General features: G+C 40.7%; 1 protein-coding gene across 12 annotated transcripts in view; it reads left to right on the forward strand.

The window, feature by feature from the left end:
- Window positions 1-18,495, forward strand: part of TNIK (TRAF2 and NCK interacting kinase) — a 416,471-nt gene that overhangs the window by 381,136 nt on the left and 16,840 nt on the right. For all 12 annotated transcript variants that reach the window (XR_013528405.1, XM_035278926.3, XM_035278927.3 and 9 more), the window contains 6 exons: window positions 2,105-2,234; window positions 8,630-8,794; window positions 10,901-11,012; window positions 11,850-12,020; window positions 13,772-13,915; window positions 16,675-16,809. Coding sequence is in view for 11 of the 12 variants with exons in the window: in XM_035278926.3 (XP_035134817.1) it covers window positions 2,105-2,234; window positions 8,630-8,794; window positions 10,901-11,012; window positions 11,850-12,020; window positions 13,772-13,915; window positions 16,675-16,809 (857 nt within the window). In the remaining variant the exon portion in view is untranslated. The remainder of the gene's footprint in view (window positions 1-2,104; window positions 2,235-8,629; window positions 8,795-10,900; window positions 11,013-11,849; window positions 12,021-13,771; window positions 13,916-16,674; window positions 16,810-18,495) is intronic.

The following is an 18,495-nucleotide window of genomic DNA, read 5'->3' on the forward strand; positions in this document are numbered from 1 at the left end:
GAAAGGAAGGGAGAAAGAGAGCAAGAAAGAAAATGAAAGATTCACACAAGATAAACAAATGAGTGAAGAAATGATAGTTTGAAAATTATGATTTACTATTCTATCAAAATATCAGGAATTCATTTTTTTCCATGTCTCTGGAACACTATGAAAAGCTCCTTTCAGATGGATGAAGCTGTGGAAACCATCATTCTCAGCAAACTGACACAAGAACAGAAACCAAACACCACATGTTCTCACTCATAAGTGGTTGTTGAACAATGAGAACACATGGACACAGGGAGGGGAACATCACACACCAGGGCCTAGGTGGGGTGTGGGGCTAGGGGAGGAATAGCAAGGGGTGGGGGGATTGAGGAGGAATAGCATTAGGAGAAATACCTAATGTAGATGGCGGGGTGATGGATGCAGCAAACCACTTCCGTGGCACGTGTATACCTATGTAACAAACCTGCACATTCTGCACAGGTACCCCAGAATATAATAAATAAATTTTTAAAAATAAATGAAAGTTCCTTTCTAGGAATGAAATGTTGAAAATGGAAATGCCTCTTTGGAATCTCTTCCTTAACACGTCAGTTCCAGCCCATACTTAGATTCATTCAATCCTCTGCTCCAGTTTAGTAATTAATGTAAGCTTCTTACTATACGTTTTCTTGTCTGGACTCATCCTGTCATCTTTTCACTCGTCTGTTTTGGATAAAAATCCTTGAAATATGTCCTTCTCTGCTCCCGGAGACATCATAAATCTGGTGTATTTCTTGTCTCTTGGATGGATGATTCCAGTAATTCTTTGGACTTTCATAAGATCCAAGAGGCCAGAGATATTTTAAAATATATAAGAAACAATGAAAAAGAATGAAATGATAAAAGTTGCAATTAATATGCCTAGAGAGAAATAAGCCTTGATAACTTTCCTATTTTTAGAAAACCCACTTTAAAAGAGAGGTAGATGCTAAAATAGCTTAACAAGTATTGCACTAACAACCAAAATCCTTCCAGAAGCCATGTTGTACCAACCTCAACCTGTGGTTGAACGACATGACCTGGGCAGTTCTCAATTCCCCTGAGCTCCTAAATCAGAGAAATTCTGCGTCATGCCAATGAGGCACTCCTGAGAGAATGGAGCTCACTATGGGCAATCATCACTCTGTGAGCCCTCGCACTGTGCTCTGTGTTATGGGACATAGGAAACATCCGTCTGTGTTCTCAGGCAGTATGCAGAGATCCTGCTACCTTCTCTCATACCGTAAACATGATAGCAAGAAAAGAACTGAAAATAAGTATACCACCATGCAGGATGACTGCAGAGGCTGAATGTTGTTTGTATAAGTTAAACCGCCTAGTTAATGGATGCCCCAGTAAGCCAGAAAGTTCTTAGTAGATATTTCTTTTTTATAGAAGCATAAAGTCCATGGATCTAATGATTATTTTTTGCATCTGTGGTGTGTGCCAACTCTAGGCTGGGTACTGGGCTTATATAATAGAAAAGAGACAAAGACTCTGCCCTCATAAGCAACGAGAGGGAAGGAGAGAGAGAGAATCCAAAAGATAAGATAACTGCAAATTTTGATGGGAACTATGAAGGAAAAAGAGTGAAGAGAAGAGGAGAGGGGCTGTTGGGATAAGACAAAGGTGATAAGAGCAGACTTCCCACAGAAAGCATCATGTAAGATGAATGACAGGGAACCAACCAAGGCCAGAATGCAAAGAGCTTTCCAGGCAGAAGTAACGGCATCTATAAAAGCAGGTCAGGGTGTCTGCTGGCCAAAGAAGGAGGCTGGAGTCAGGGAGATCATGCAGAGCCTGGTGACTCCTGGTGCCAGCTTCATTGGTTTTTCCATGTAAAGCCAAACAGTTGCTCAGGCTGGCTACTGGGCAGATTATAGGCTAAGAGGGATGCTGCAAAAATGGGGCCAGTCCAGACATCAGCACACATTAAAATTAATATGGAATGTTCTTAAGACAACTGACATGTACACTTAAAATTGGTACAAGGGTAGATTTATGTTATTAATACGTATGTTTTACCATAACAAAATATGGACATGAAACAGATATATTTAACATACATTACCACGAATGTTGTTCCTTCTCATCTCAGACCAACAGGAGCTCCAGGGAGCAATGAGCAGTACAATGTGGGAATGGTGGGGACGCATGGGCTGGAGACCTCTCATGCGGACACTTTCAGCGGCAGTATTTCAAGAGAAGGAACCTTGATGATTAGAGAGGTAAGTTGGTATAAAAACTGTCATCAGAGTTTTTCATCTGTCATCTGTCAACAGAGGAAGTACATTTCTTAAGTGGTTTTTACATTAAAGCTTTGACAGAGACTGCCTATGGCATGTATTTTAAGCATGGGGAATTGTTGGAGGGAGAACCTGTGCTAAACAGTTGAGTGATTTTAATTGTCTGTTGCCTTCTTTCCTGTATTCTTCTAAGCTTTGGCAGTGGGACTTAATTACATTAGTCCAGACTCTTCGGTAGGAGCTATCCAAATCAGAATATGGAATTTGGGCTTGAGGATATAAAACTGCAAACCCAGAGGTTTCCTACAATAGGAAACAGAAATGAATAGCCTCTCTGAATAGCCTCTCTGAAGGGCCTTGTTATTTCCCTTCTCCCCATGGTTTTATCTTTGTGGATTTCATATAGAAAATGCTCAGTCGTTCTAAGAAATGATGACATCATCTTATCTAGTTAAATTGACATTAAAATGACCATTAAGCTATTTTATTGAAAGAACAAAGAAATATGCAGATCTGCTTCAAAAACGTACCTTGGCACTTTGACTTTTTTTAAGCTCTGGAACATCATTTCATTTGGGGGCTGCTCATGTTCCCTTTCATCTGTCCTTCTGACATGTAGTAACGCCCCACTGTGTCCCTGCTAGCTGGAAAGACCCTGACAAATTGTCTTCCTTTTCACTTCATCATCACCTTGCAATTTTGAGTGTAGATCTTTACTTGGAAGGAAAGAAATGGTCGAGAACATTGGGCAAATGTCACCTGACCTCTCCCTGCATCCGTCTATAAAATTTTATAAATAATAGCATACGACTTATAAGATGGTTGAGATTTTGAGTTAGTAAATATAAGCATTCAATAAATGTTAACTATTCTATTTTATTTCACTCTCTCCTTAGAGTTGAATTCCCCTTTGCTTGTTATCACCATCCAGTCCTCCCTCTGAAACAAACATATGTCATCTGTTTTTCCTCTTCAGCCAGGACACAGTTGGGAAACTCTATAGCAGACTTTCCTCTCTGAAAAGGCAAAGGGCTTCTCACTTTTGTAAGAAAGAAAGGAATGGTAGTTTTTAGATGAATAAGGCCTTTGAAATAGTAATTGGCAGTGGGGCTATAACTGGAAGACTAGTTCACAAAGCAACTTACTAGAATTTCATTTTATGGCCTTGTTGAATCTTTCAAGTAGGCTTTAAAGAGTTCTTTCACATATGCCTGAAATGAAAAATGGACTTGGCTGCTGAAATTGACATTGTGTAGTGCTGGTATATAAATCTCCCAATGTGGTTAATGGATAATTTCAATGGAAGTGTAGAAGGCTTCTCTCCCTATAACTTACCACTTAGGAAAACACGAGGGAGAATGTTCTGGAGTGAGTTGCCATTTGACTCCAGATAAAAGGACTCCAATTTCTAATGTGGTTTAAAATTTGCTGGAATCTTTAGGACAGAGTCAATACCTGCAAGTAGACATTTGGAGCCACATTTTCAGTTTGTTGCCAGCCACACCCAAATGGCTCCATGTTATTTATAGCACTCCAGTATTCTATGACCACAGCCTGTCACTTTGAAAATAGCATTTGTCAGTGTCTTATAGGAATTTGATCTATTAAGGACCCCAACATCTTTCTGTCCTCTCACTTTCTGCCTTCCTCAAATGTGGGTTTTTTAAATAAAAAAACTTTATTAATTGGGCTTCTCCAGAGACAGAGAATATTTACATATGTAGAGAGAGATAGATTGCTTTATTTCTTTATTTATTTTTTTTTTTCTTTGTTTTTGTTTTTGGAGACGGCGTTTCGCTCTATCACCCAGGCTGGAGTGCAGTGGCACAATCTCGGCTAACTGCAACCTCTGCCTCCCAGGTTCAAACAGTTCTCCTACCTTAGCCTCCTGAGTACACCGCCATGCCTGGCTAATTTTTTGTATTTTAGTAGAGATGGGGTTTTGCCGTGTTGCCCAGGCTGGTCTTGGACTCCTGAGCTTAGGCAATCTACCCGCCTTGGCCTCCCAAATTGCTAGGATTACTGGCATGAGCCATCACACCTGGCCAAGAGACTGCTTAATTTTGAGGATGTAGCGCATAAAATATGGAGGCTAAGAAGTCCCATGATCTGCCATCTGCAAGCTGGAGACCCAGGGAAGCTGTTGATATAAATCCCAGTCTGAAGCTGGGTGAAGATGAGATGAAATATCCCATTTGAACCAGTGGAGAAGAAAAAAAAGGAGAAAATTCCTTCTTCCTCTGCCTTTTGTTCTGTTCAGGGCCCCAGCAGACTAGATGATGCCCATCCAATTTGAAAAGGGCAATCTATTTTACTGAGTCTACCAATTAAACTCTAATTGCATCCAGAAACACTTACATACACACCAGAAAAAATGGTTCACCTAAGCACCCCAAGGCTCAGTCAAGCTGACACATGAAATTAACCATCATCAAACCTTGAATTACAAATTACTAAAAGTACATGTTTTAACAAGATAAATACAGATTAAAGTTTACCCCTAACAAAATAACAAAACAAAATAAAACTTATTATAATAAGATTTAGCTTATAGGGTGCTATTAGTACAGTTCTCCAAGATGAACATTAAGGAGAACTCACTCATCTTGTTGTTCTCATGGAGTGGACTAGATGGTTCTCTAAGAACATACTGCTCTAACACTCGTGATCTTGTCAGATGCACAAATTTCCTCTTGTAGTACATACCCTTACCGCGTGGTTCTATCTATCCCTATCCCGGAGCTCCACAGGACCACTTTTTACTCAGCTCTAGAATACACCACACCAGCTGCAGCTGCCATTTTGTCCACGGAAGCCCATCTGCTGGAAGAGGTATTCTGCATTCTCCACTGCTGCCCACACTTCACCAAGCAGGTCCCTGTGTTCAATCTTCCTTTTCTCCTACAAGCCTCTACTGGGACTCCACGGACCTTTGACCACAGCACCTTCCTGGTGTCAGTCGGTATCTCTTCAGTGATGATCCTCCTCACTCAACCAGAACACTAGTTTATCATCATGGAGGCTCTTTTGGTTACAAGTAATGAGTAAAAGAACCCACTTACTACAGAGTAAGCAAAAAAAAGAAAAAAAAAAGGAATTTTTTTAAGTAGGGAGAGAGTAGATATCAGAAATGGGGGAGTAAGGGAAGATTTAGGATATTTCATGGAAGGAACCCAAAGGTAAAAGTGAGCTGGGCCTCTTTGAAGGACTGAAACAGACAGCAGCTCAGGCAGCATCTCATGGGCAGGTCTCTGGCTCTCTCGCTGCCTATCTCTCTTTACCCTGATCTCTGCTTTCTTCCACATTTCTCCTTTGTTCTTCTCTCTCTTCACAAAAGAGCTTTCTCTCCCTCTGTGTGCTCCTGCTCTCACCTCTCTGCTTCCTCCATGGTGAGATATTCACCACATCTCAGTTCAACTGCCAGCAGAAATGGACCTATGTCTCTCTAGCTTAATATTAATTTCCAGTGGGAATCTGGTCCCTCTTGGCTCAGGCGTCTGCTCTTGATTCAGTCAGCTGTGACCAGGAGTAGGCCCCCTAATGCAACCGTGCAGCCCAGAGCACCTGGGCTCTGCCACAAGATAGCTGGGTTCAAACCACTTAGAACCCATGTCACTTAAGGCAAGATAATTGACGGAATGTCATATATAAAGTGTTTAGCGCAGTTCTTGGCATGTGTTCTTGGCACAGTTCTTGGTACACAGAACATCTTTGTGCCAATCCCATGAGAATGGAGGGAGAGAAAGATGAGACATTATTGGGGTTCTGTTAATAAGGTTCTAGAGGGCAAGGCTTTTACACATCTGTCTTTGTGTTTCCAGTACTTGGCACCCAGAAAGTGTTTAATAAGAAGGTGCTGGTGGAGTGAACAAAAGGGTGAAGACTCAGAAGTGGGCATATTCAGAGCCTATGACTGGATTCCTTTAAGCTTCTGACTATCTGGGCCACTTCCCCTTGTTAGTCTCTGAGTCTTTCCTGGATAACCAGTATGCCTGCATCCGTTTTTGGCTTGAAAAAAGAGTGCTGCTGATACAAGAGAGACCAAAAAATTCTAAAGAGATGTGATTTATGCTAAAGAGAAGTTTGGGGAAATGTTTAAAAGCTTTTCAGTATCTGAACGGAAGTTAAAAGAAAGGAGAAATGGCCCAGTACACATGAAATAGTGCACAATAAGATGTATTAGGACTGAACTTTCTAAATGTCAAGGAAATGCTCAACTCTAAGAATAGGCACTAATGCAAGCTACTGCTGGGCACTGTGACAAAATGAATCCAGAAATGCCCCTCTCCAGGACAGCCTGTAGTCCAGGAGCATGTTGCCAAGAAACCTAGAGGACACTCGGCTTTCCCGTTATCTCTCAAGCTTCCTGGAAACATCAATTGCATGTACAGGAGCTTGGGAGTCTGTTTCATTTAAAAAAAGAAAGAAAAAAGAAGTGCCTCCTTTCACTTGCAGCCAGAGGCAGGTGCAGAGCTATCATTGTAACTCCATGACAAGCTCTAGAAGTAAAAAGCCAGGCTGGTGAGATGGTCAAAGAAACAGCATGAACCCTTGCATGTGCCAGCCCCCAAGAGGGTAGGGAATGTGCCTGCTTTGTTCCCAGCTGTTCCATGTTCAGTAGAATGCTTTACACTTAGTAGGCACTAAAAAATATTGGGTCGATGAATGAAAGAAAGAAAAGGCAGAGAGGGAAATGATTACTTAATCAGGTCTGCTCTAAGAATCCTCAATGAACCAGTTGCATAAAAGTTAAATCAAAAAGTATAACTCTAGTCAGTCCTACAATGTGGGCACTGGCTTTTGGAAACCAGAGTTGTCTTTTAATCCTGTCTTTCCGGCCGGGTGCGGTGGCTCAAGCCTGTAATCCCAGCACTTTGGGAGGCTGAGGCAGGTGGATCACGAGGTCAAGAGGTCGAGACCATCCTGGTCAACATGGTGAAACCCCATCTCTACTAAAAATATAAAAAATTAGCTGGGAATGGTGGTGTGTGCCTGTAATCCCAGCTACTCAGGAGGCTGAGGCAGGAGAATTGCTTGAACCCAGGAGGCGAAGGTTGCGGTGAGCTGAGATCGCGACATTGCACTCCAGCCTGGGTAACAAGAGCAAAACTCCATCTCAAAAAAAAAAAAAAAAAAAAAAAAATCCTGTCTTTCCTCCCCAGGATTTTTTGGCAGAGACTGTTCTCCAGCACAATGGTTTCCAAATTGTTAGGTTATGTAATCCTATCAGTAAGAACTGCAGAGCGTGCCGCCTAATACAGTGTATTTATTCACAAATCGTGCATTTTTTTCTACTGCACTAATATTACATACACTATAAAATACCTTTGGCCAGGCACAGTGGCTCACACCTGTAATTCCAGCACTTTCGGAGGCCAAGGTTGTAGGTAGATCACAAGGTCAGGAGTTTGAGGACAGCCTGACCAACATGGTAAAACCCCATCTCTACTAAAAATACAAAAATTATCTGGGATTGGTGGCATGTACCTGTAATCCCAGGAGCCTGAGGCAGGAGAATGTTTGAACCCAGGAGGTTGCAGTGAGCCGAGATCACGCCACTGCACTCAAACCTGGGAGATAGAGCAAGACTCCATTAACAAAAAAACAACAACTTTAAAGGACATTAAAAAGGGCTACTAGAAGTAATATTTTAAATGCTTTGCTAGTCATGATGACTTTATTTTGTTACTGCCTACATCACAAAGCACCATAGTTATTTGCTGAGACATTAAACATTTATGATAGTAGTTGTAAATCCATATTTTCAAATAGTATTCTAGATCAGGTCAATATACTTGGAACTCCTGACAGATCTGATTAGTTAATCATTGGTTCGGCCTTGTGAATGACAAAGAGCCCTGTGAGTTCTGTTAAGTCTGGTCTCTGCACTTTCTTGAAGTATTCCATACTCCAAAGCACGTGGATTATCTCCCTGCTTCTTTTCAGCAACATTTTGGGTCATTTCTCTGTTGTGTGGGTTTGTTTCATTGTAACCTGGTAATATGCTCTGTAAATACAATTAAGGGGCACATGCATATAGCACAAGCACTACAAAAGAGGAGCTTACCAGTGTGGGCTCTGCTCAGCCCCTCTCCTTTGTGGCGTCTCCCTCTGCACATGGGACCCCCATGCCATATGTGACCACTGTCTGCACCTCATGCAGGAACTTAAGGCTTCAGGGTCAATCCATAAACTAAATACTGGCAAAGCTTAATTTCTGTTTTATTTTCTTAAGTAAAATACAAATTTGAATATCACTACTCAGGCGCTAGCAGATTAATTTGGAGCCCCATATACCTATGTTGGGTTAGGGGTGATGTCGCCCTATAGCCTTTTTCCTCCCTCTCTAACTGCCCCCACGTGCTATACCCCCTCAGACGTCTGGAGAGAAGAAGCGATCTGGCCACAGTGACAGCAATGGCTTTGCTGGCCACATCAACCTCCCTGACCTGGTGCAGCAGAGCCATTCTCCAGCTGGAACCCCAACTGAGGGCCTGGGGCGCGTCTCAACCCATTCCCAGGAGATGGACTCTGGGACTGAAGTAGGTGCTGGGAAACAGCGGACATAACAGTTCTGCTGTCCTTCCTGGGTTTCTAAAACCATGATCTCTTCAAGAATGAGGTTTTGCCAAGCTCCTTGAAACTTGGGTGGTTGGTTTCTACTATAGAGCTGCTTGTGCAGATACTCAAATAGAGAAATCATAGAAGCAGAGCAGTGCAAAGTTCTCAGATATCATCTGAACCAATACCTGTTTCTACAGATGAGTGTACTGAGGTTCATAGAGGTTGAGTGACTTGCCTAAGACACACAGTTGGTTTGTCACAGATCTAAGACCAGAACTGGGTCCTCCTAGCTTCCAGACTACTCATGGAAACTTCAGCCTATACAGATTTCCAGGCCAACTGTTGAGGTTTATATTTACATTAACTTGGTCAAACTAAGTATGACTTAAGTAAAACAAAGTTTAAATGATTTGTTTGTGAAAAAAATTCGTAAATACATCAGTTCTTAAAGTGTTCATCTTCATAAATTCCAAACTGTGTGAGAAGGAAGAAACTAGGTATTATCCTTCCTGTGTAAATACAGTCCCAGGCAAATGTCTGAATAAACATGGAATCTGTAGGTAGTGCTTATGGACGGTGATAACTGACACCACTTAGATAAGCTCACAGTCTGTGGTCATGTTTCATTAATAGTCTGGTCAAGCACATATAAGGCCCTAAATGTGTTTATAAATCACTTTATTTTCGACACTGTCTACACACTGAGTTTTTATGATGCACCCTTCGAATTCTAAAGTTATAGAGCAGATGAGCTTTGCATACCCCCAAGGAAAAGAACACAGCGATGTATTGCCAAGTGCAGCATCCTGTTGTAAGTTCATGCTGTGTGGGCATTTTCTGCCTGAACACCTCTCTTGGTACCAAGGAGGACCCATAAGATTGGACCCTGTTTAAAATTCTGCTGCTGCCCCAGCGCTAAGTGGAAATGTTAGTACCTGCCCTACCTCTTTCACCGACATCTTCTAAATATCAAAAGAGAACATGTATGTGAAAGTGTTCTATTTGGTAGGGGAATTCTATCTTGAGGAGAATGAAATTGTTTGGATTTCATAGGAGGGAGAGGAAATCTTGAACTAAATCAGGTTAGATCTTTGTTTTCTCCTTATATTTTTAGAGGTCTTGGATGGTGGTTTTATTTTTAAATAGAAACCTAAAAGTAAAACTAAAGTGAAATGACCTTTAGTTAAAGATATTTATCCACAAAAGATGTGCTTATTATGTTGAATACAGATATATTTGTGATGTTAAAAGTTAAGAACAGTAGGAGCAAGGAACATGACTGACATCATTGCAGCTCCTTCAGCAAAACTCAAATTTAGAATATTGTGACATGAAACCCCGAGACTGAGTGTACTGTTCCCTCTTCTACTTCCAACATCATGTTTTCATGGTGCTCTCCAAGCCTGAGATTCATTTTTCAAAGTAAGCCTTCAAGGTACATTGCCCACAAACCTAATATCTTCATGAAGTCCCTAAATAAAGATGTAATTATTCTTTTAAGGAAACTGTCATGGGAAGAAAAAATCTTCAATTCCAGAATAATATCATCCCTGAATTAAAGATTTTAAAACTTCTGGAGGCAATACCAATCCACTTGCATCACCAGGCCAGAGTGAAAGGGCTGAAAGTTCTCCTCCCCAAGAGAAAGCTCCTTGGGTTGACTCAGTGTTCAGGACCAAGTGCTGCCGTGTAGGCTTACTTAGTTTATTTCCAACTGCGTCAGATTTTCATATTGACCATGTGATCGATATAGGAGATTGCTTTTACTGAAAGCGAGAGGAAAGCTCTGTCACCACAGTGGTCCTACAGATTTTAAGGTGCCGTACGTGGTTCACAATGTAATTTTCTCACTGCAATTCTTGCAGTCTGATAATGAATGAAGTCCTACAAATGCACAATGGCTAGTGAATAATCAACACCAGAAGAAGCTGGAGAGAGGCACACACTGACTAGGGCGCTAGAATATGAACAGCTGAATACCCTGAACAATCCATGATCATTTTACAGCTCAAGCACAGGGTTGTTAGCATTGTTTAGTCCTGCATATTTATCTGCGCTTCTTAATCTTCTTGCTTATTGATTAGTATGGCATGGGGAGCAGCACCAAAGCCTCCTTCACCCCCTTTGTGGACCCCAGAGTATACCAGACGTCTCCCACTGATGAAGATGAAGAGGATGAGGAATCATCAGCTGCAGGTAAGCAAGAAGGGCCCAGTGTTTTAAAAACAGCTTCGTCTTCCTTCTGTTACAGCCTGATAAGAAAATTAATCCTCAGTTCAGTAGTTAAGCCAATTACTCCTTATGTCCTGTCTTAAAAGGAAGATTTGTTAAAATTATTATTTCTTGTTAAAATTTTTGTTAAAATTATTATTATTTAGGTATCTTAAAACAAACTTACTTATTTCCATTTTTTTTTTTCCATCTCTTCTGTTTTGTTTCTGGTAGACCCAGGGGTATATAGAGACCCTAGGAAAGCTGTTCCTCAGTGATCTCTGAACATAACCAAATATTTCCCCAAAACAATTTCTGAGTACAATGCTTTGCACACAGTAGGCCCTTAATAAGTGCATGGTGCATTGTGTTGAGTTCTAGGTGTGTGCTTCCCACTACAAAAATCTGGCTAATTTAGAGGAGGGTCTTGCTTTCTAATGTTCTTCAAGTAATTAATCATCAAAGCAGCTTAGGATAGTTTTGCAATTGATACTCTGGAATTTCAAAAAGTAGATCTTTTTTGCTTATATTACAGGAGTGGGGATGGTGTATTTCATTTGGGGAGATTAATATCAACTTTCTAAGCTGTCCAAGTAGTGTCTATAAGCCTGTTTTGCTAATTAATGAAACACTGCTTTGATGAATGACTTATATTTTATTCACTTTTTTAAAAGTGTAAAATAAGAAGAGTTTCAGTGTTTCTTTGCCTTTACTATAATTCAAACCAACAAGGAGAAATCATAGTGTTTTGAAGTCTCATCTCCACATCTTCATAGGTTATCTTTAAGATGCCACTGACTTCTCTGATTCTTTTTCTCAAAGCTCTGTTTACTAGTGAACTTCTTAGGCAAGAACAGGCCAAACTCAATGAAGCAAGAAAGATTTCAGTGGTAAACGTAAACCCAACCAACATTCGGCCTCACAGCGACACACCAGAAATCAGAAAATACAAGAAACGATTCAACTCAGAAATACTTTGTGCAGCTCTGTGGGGTATGTCAGTGCCTTTTTTTTTTTTTAATAACCTCTTACTAATGAACTGACCCCCAAACAGGAAAAGCCCGTGGATCTTGTCATCAAAAGAACACTGGTTGAATGGTGGGTATCAGATACCTAGCTTGGGATTATCTTGACTTCAGGAGAGACCAAAAGCCATTTTATATGTAGAAATAGCTGACACCCTACTAGCCGGGATGATGCGATTAGATTCAAACAACCTTGCCGCAAAATAGTGATGGGCTAAAGCCAACAAGAGAACTAGCTACCACCTGATACACTGAATGTGCAAGGCAAGGTCTGTAATCTGATCAATCAGAGGTGAGCTGTGTCCGGCACTTCGTGATATACCCCACGCTCATTCTCCATGATCCATACAGCCTGCGAGGGGAATAAGCACATAAATCATGGCATAACCCTTCATTTCAAGCTGAAAAACCAGCCCAGAGGATTTTAGTGAATTATCCAAGGTCATACCACTAGCAGTAACAAGATAAAACTTGAAGAGAACAACAAATAATATGATGAACTTTGCCTTTTAGTTTAAAACATCAGTCTGCATTTCTTGTGAAAAATATCTGCAGGTTTTAGCTGACCTCAGACCCAGGATAGGCATGATGAAATTCTGTCAAAGTCTTGGTCTATGTTACTATGAACATCTTATACAGATTAAGGAAGGGCATGTTCCCTATGTACCCATTGAAAACAGTAGGCTTGGAATTGGGGAACTGTACTTTTCAAGGGCTGAAAGCATTTGAGATGTTAGTAGGAAAGAGTGTGAAGCCTAGAACTATTTCATGATAGATGCTCTGTCCTCTGGAGAAGGGACAGAAGAGAACAAGATAGCCACATTTAATTTAAAAGGATTAATATGTGGACAAAAAAGCAGATATTTGTGTTGATCAGAAGATAGAAGTACAATAAGTAAGATAAGTTGGAGAGTTACATGTTCATGAATGTAGTACACTGCACAATGAGCGTCTCAATGTGTGTGTGTAGAGGGGTGGACGATAAATTTCCCTAGCAATGCATTTTTAGGATTACAACGACCCAGACAAAACCACTTACCTGCCTGTGCTTCTGGAATAGGGATTCCTGCATGGGTGTTGGGCTGCACTAGATTTAGAGAACTGAGAAGTCCCTTAAATGAGTATGTTTGTGACTCTCCAGCTATTGACACTTCTCTTGAATGAATTTATAATTTCTCCAAAAAAGAGCAGAAACTTGAGGGTAAGGGGCATAAGGTAGTTAGATTTTGGTTCAAGGAGGAGGAAGGGCCTTTCTTCCAATGGAGTATGGAAATGAAATTTCCATTGTACACTGAAGGCGGGCAGGCTAGAAATCACTGCACGGGGGTGGGGTGAACCTTGGGGAAGAAGAGAAGTAGATTTATAGGGAGAGCCAAGAAAGAAGTGGTTGTTCCAGGAAAGGAATAAAGGAAGATTATGCTAGCTTCATATCTGTGCCCAAGGCCCCTGTTGACAAGGACTCTCTGCATTAGGTAGTAAATAGGACATGTGAATGAAGCTACAACTTTACAAAAGGAAATTGTGATTTCATTACCAGAAGTACAATGCTTTAATTATTACGTCAGAGCTTCTACTTCTACACTTATTAGTTTATATTTACCTGCTTGCTCATTAGTTTATATTTACAAGTCACAGTTTCTTAGATTTTTATAGGGACTCTTGATGCCGAAGATTAAAGTTTGTGAAAAGTCAGTCTTACGGTGCTTCTTAAATTTACAGGTGTAAACCTTCTGGTGGGGACTGAAAATGGCCTGATGCTTTTGGATCGAAGTGGGCAAGGCAAAGTCTATAATCTGATCAACCGGAGGCGATTTCAGCAGATGGATGTGCTAGAGGGACTGAATGTCCTTGTGACAATTTCAGGTATGTTACTAAAATGATGAGTCCCCCACGTCCAAACAGGTGGGAAAGGTGACCACCCCTTTTCTGCAGAAACAGTTAGCTCTGCCCTTCCCAGCTAACAAGCAACACACTGAAGTATAGCAGTATAGCCAGAGTAAGGTTGCCCACATTTTGTAACACTGAAGACTGTGACCTCCAAAAAAAAGTCTGTCACCTCTGCATTGAATCTGAATTAGGCACAGACACACCACAAAGGGTATATATTTATAGCTCTTTACATCTGTCAGGACTCAGCAAGGATCTTCAGATGTTTTTAGGTTTCGGAACTCCAGTTATTACCACATACAGACAGAATATCAAAATGCAGGCTTCCAAGAGGGACATTTAGTAAGCAGAAATTTCTCTGGTCTCTTCCCTCAAGAAATTCTCTTGCTTACAGTCCACTGATGTTTTGGCAGGTGCAGCTAGCACACTGGATAATCAAGTCTACAAAGAGATTTGAGTGTGGGAATCATTACTGCAATACTCTGTAGCTTTCTGATTTCCAAAAAGAGCTTAAAAAGGAAAAAAAGATGGAGACTAAAGTGAAGGCCTTGTTACTGATAAAAATGCAACCTAAAAGAGGGAAGTTTTGTTGGAAGAAAGTTCTTTTTTTTTCTTTTTGGTGGTGTTTGAAGGAGTCTAACAAGTCACACTCTTCACTCCCCCTTCCATTCCATCTAGTATGGAACCAACTTGCTACTGCACTTTGTAATCACCTGGGGAGATGCGAAAATCCAGGCTGTACCCCCAGACCAGAGTCAGAATCTCTAGGGGTGGAGTTTAGGCATCAATAGCTTTCACAGTTCCCGATGTGTTTCCATTGTTCAGCTACGTTTGAGAACATGGATTTATGCTCAGCCATTGTTTCATGAAGAGACAATAGAGGGATACTGGTTTGAACCTTAAAGTTTAACTCTTCAACTGTACTTCCATTTTGACAAAATGCTTTTGCTTGTCACTAAACTTCCTCTTTCTTTTACCTTTCCACTGAATGCTCAGTTTCATCTCTTTTTATTCTCCCCAAATAAGGTTAACCAGGTAAACTCCTTTTATATTACCATTTGAGTTTAATTCCATGTAGTCCTTTGTTCTGGTTAATTGCTTTCTTGATTGCTATACTACCAAATCAAAATTAAAACTGTGTATCTACCAGTCACCTACCAAAAGCGGAAATGCAACCCAGAAAATTCACATTCAGGCTTCATTATGTTGTTAGTGACACATCTTCATTCCTTTTTTTTTTTTTTTTTTTTCTCCTGAAATGGAGTTTTGCTTTTGTCGCTCAGGCTGGAGTGCAATGGTGTGATCTCGGCTCACCACAACCTCTGTCTCCCGGGTTCAAATGATTCTCCTGCCTCAGCCTCCTGAGTAGCTGGGATTATAGGCATGTACCACCACACCCAGCTAATTTTGTATTTTTTAGTAGAGACGGGGTTTCTCCATGTTGGTCAGGCTAATCTTGAACTCCTGACCTCAGTTGATCCACCCACCTCTGCCTCCCAAGGTGCTGGGATTACAGGTGTGAGCCAGCATGACTGGCCACATCTTCATTCTTAACAGTGTAAGTATTTCCTTTCTCACGAGGCACAGATAGGGAAAGGATAAAATGAAAATAGGAGCAAAAGATTCTTGAATTAACCTTGGATTCATATTGGCATAGAAAGGAGAAAACACTGGCTCTCGTGTCAATCCTAGCTATTGTGATCACTGTGTATTCCAGGCCTTAGGCTACAAAAATGAATGCTGACTACACCATGATTCCTTGAGTTTAGGGGACAAATGTGCTCTACTGTCAAATGCAGGTGCAATGCTTTAATAAATTCTCTTCTGCTTGTATATATTCATCTATAAAATATAAAACATTTTAAAAGCCTAAGGTAAAGAAAAATAAGTATCCAAAAACAAAAACCCATAGTGCTAAATTTATCATTAGTTACGAAGAGTCATCCCAATAGACATTTTATCTGGTGCAAATAATCTAATGGAGTATATTGTTTTGTTACTTGTGTACTCTTCAATATTCTCTTGATATTTTTATTATCCAATGAATTCGTTACTCCAAGATCACCTTAGCAAAAGGAACGTTAAGTTTTCAAATCCACATCCTTTTTTGCCTTTTCTACTTTTGTTCACTATTCCTTTCAGTGACTTCAGCACCATAAACTTGTCCGGTATTATTTTCTGAAATTATATTATACTCTTGTTTTCTTTCAAAATAACTTTTTTTGGTTAGTTAAGTGAAATACAACTACTATCAGTTGTCATCTTTAAAGTAGTAGAAGAGACAAATAAGAGAGTTTTCATTAACATCTGTTGTTAGGTTATAGGGTGAAGGAAAGGCAGGTGCCAAAATGCCGTTGTCAACACTTCTTCATGATTGATCTAGAATGTTCTGAACTCTGATCAACCACTCTGTTGAAGAGTTAGCTCTTACTAAGTTTAGCAGACACTGCTTTGCATTGGGAAGAGAATAAGAGCAGCAGGCTCAAATAAGAAACCACCTGAAGATAAAGATGTTGTAATTTTGTGATGTGTCTAAAACACTTAGAGGTATTTAACCATACGTTCTGGCAGAAACAGCACTTTAATGATAAAGTGCTGGGAACACTGGTTATTATGCCTTCACACACAAACACACATACACATAAACAAAATAAATTAAAAATAAATGGAGGAGGGGAAGGAAAGAATAAGAGCGATCACAGGGATTTGAAATTAAAGCTCTATTATTTCAACAGGGAAGAAGAATAAGCTACGAGTTTACTATCTTTCATGGTTAAGAAACAGAATACTACATAATGACCCAGAAGTAGAAAAGAAACAAGGCTGGATCACTGTTGGGGACTTGGAAGGCTGTATACATTATAAAGTTGGTAAGTCTTAAGACATGGAACTGTAAGTTTGGTCTGATTTACTCAATCAGACTTATTTATTTAGGTTTTATTTAGTTTTTTTCCATCAGATTGCTTATGTATGTTTGACCAGCTTCAGATGTTGCTGGAACCTTCAACACTATTTATATATTTTTTAAAGCAAGATTGATGAAATTGACAGAGTGCAGTCAGAGTAAAGTCCTAGGCTCCAGTTTGAACATTTATATCGCCTTTTTCCAAAGACTCATTAAAATGCTAAGAAAAGAATAAAAATGCTATAAGCCTATGAGAACAAGAAAAGAGATGTCAATAAAATTGAAAGAGTAGCTGAGTGACTGGAAAAGACCTGGAATATCAGGGAATTCTGAATTCTGAATCTGCAGTGAGGAAAATGATCCAAATCAATCCAACAGAACCCAGAAAAGCCCAGGAACTAAGGCCCCAGGGGACTCTGAGGTGGAAATGCATGTATATAAGGTGGGACTGAAAACAGAATTGTTAGAAAATTCATGAGCAGCAAGTCTACCAGAACCCAGTGTGGGTAACCCCCAATATAGGCACCGAGGAATGAGAGTTAAGCAGAACCCTGGCACAGTTAGGGCTTGAGGAATATCTCACTTTATAGTGTTCCTACTCAGCTATTTCCTTTTATATAATCCTTTATATAATCATAGATTCGTTTATAGAAATAGGGCTTGATGAATCCTTTTATATAATCCTCTACATATAATCATATAATAGTTAATGGTATAAGTGCCTAAAGAATATTTCCCTACATATATACCTATAATTATATCTTAGTTCATAATCGGAGGAATGCCTAGAGTGGACACAGTACAGAGCATGAGTTAAGGAATAAGCAGCTTATAATCGGAGGAATGCCTAGAGCAGACACAGTGCAGAGCATGATTTAAGGGAAAAACAGTTATGCCAGGACAAGAATCCATGGCCCAGGCAGCAGCGTTCACTATCGTAAAGATACCCACTATATGGCAGACTTAGGGTGAAAGCCACTCCTCCTGACAAAGGAGTTGTAGGACCTTGCTCCAGTTCTTGTGGAAGGCTGCCCTCAGAACAGCAATCCACCTTGCTGACTGTGAACTTTATCAGCTCTTGCTACTGTGCTGCTTGAAAAGCATCTTCCCATAGAACCCATTGGAAGCTGCCAGGTGACAGCTCTGTCACTGCTATGTGACTTAAAGCATCCTCCTATAAATCTTCTTAGAAGTAGTTTGACCATAGATAGAAGTTTTGCACACTGAGCACAGCCCACCTTCAAACCTCGGTGACCTAATGGGGGTGGACCCCTTACTGCGCACGGCCCTTGCCTTCATAGGAATGGGCCCCTTGCTGTGCACTGTCCACCTCCTGGCCTAGGTGACCTAATGGGGGTGGACCCCATGTTTTATTGCTCACGACCCTATCACTATCCTTAAAGATGATTTCACTCACTGCCCTGACCCCTAACCTATACACAATAAATACTCATGCTTCTGGACATTTGGGGCCTCGCCTGACTCTGCTCATAGGTGGCGTGGCCCCCCGAGCCCAGCTGCGTTTTTCTTGTACTTCTGTGTCCTGTCTCTTTATTTCTCAGATCCTGTGCCTCAGCACAGCATAAGGCTCACCCCATGACCCTGTGGGGCCATCAGCCCTACAACCCAGTCTCTACCTCTGAGCAGTGAG

This window comes from Callithrix jacchus, chromosome 17 (genome assembly GCF_049354715.1).
Source record: "Callithrix jacchus isolate 240 chromosome 17, calJac240_pri, whole genome shotgun sequence".
In the NCBI taxonomy this organism is placed as follows: Eukaryota; Metazoa; Chordata; class Mammalia; order Primates; family Cebidae; genus Callithrix; species Callithrix jacchus.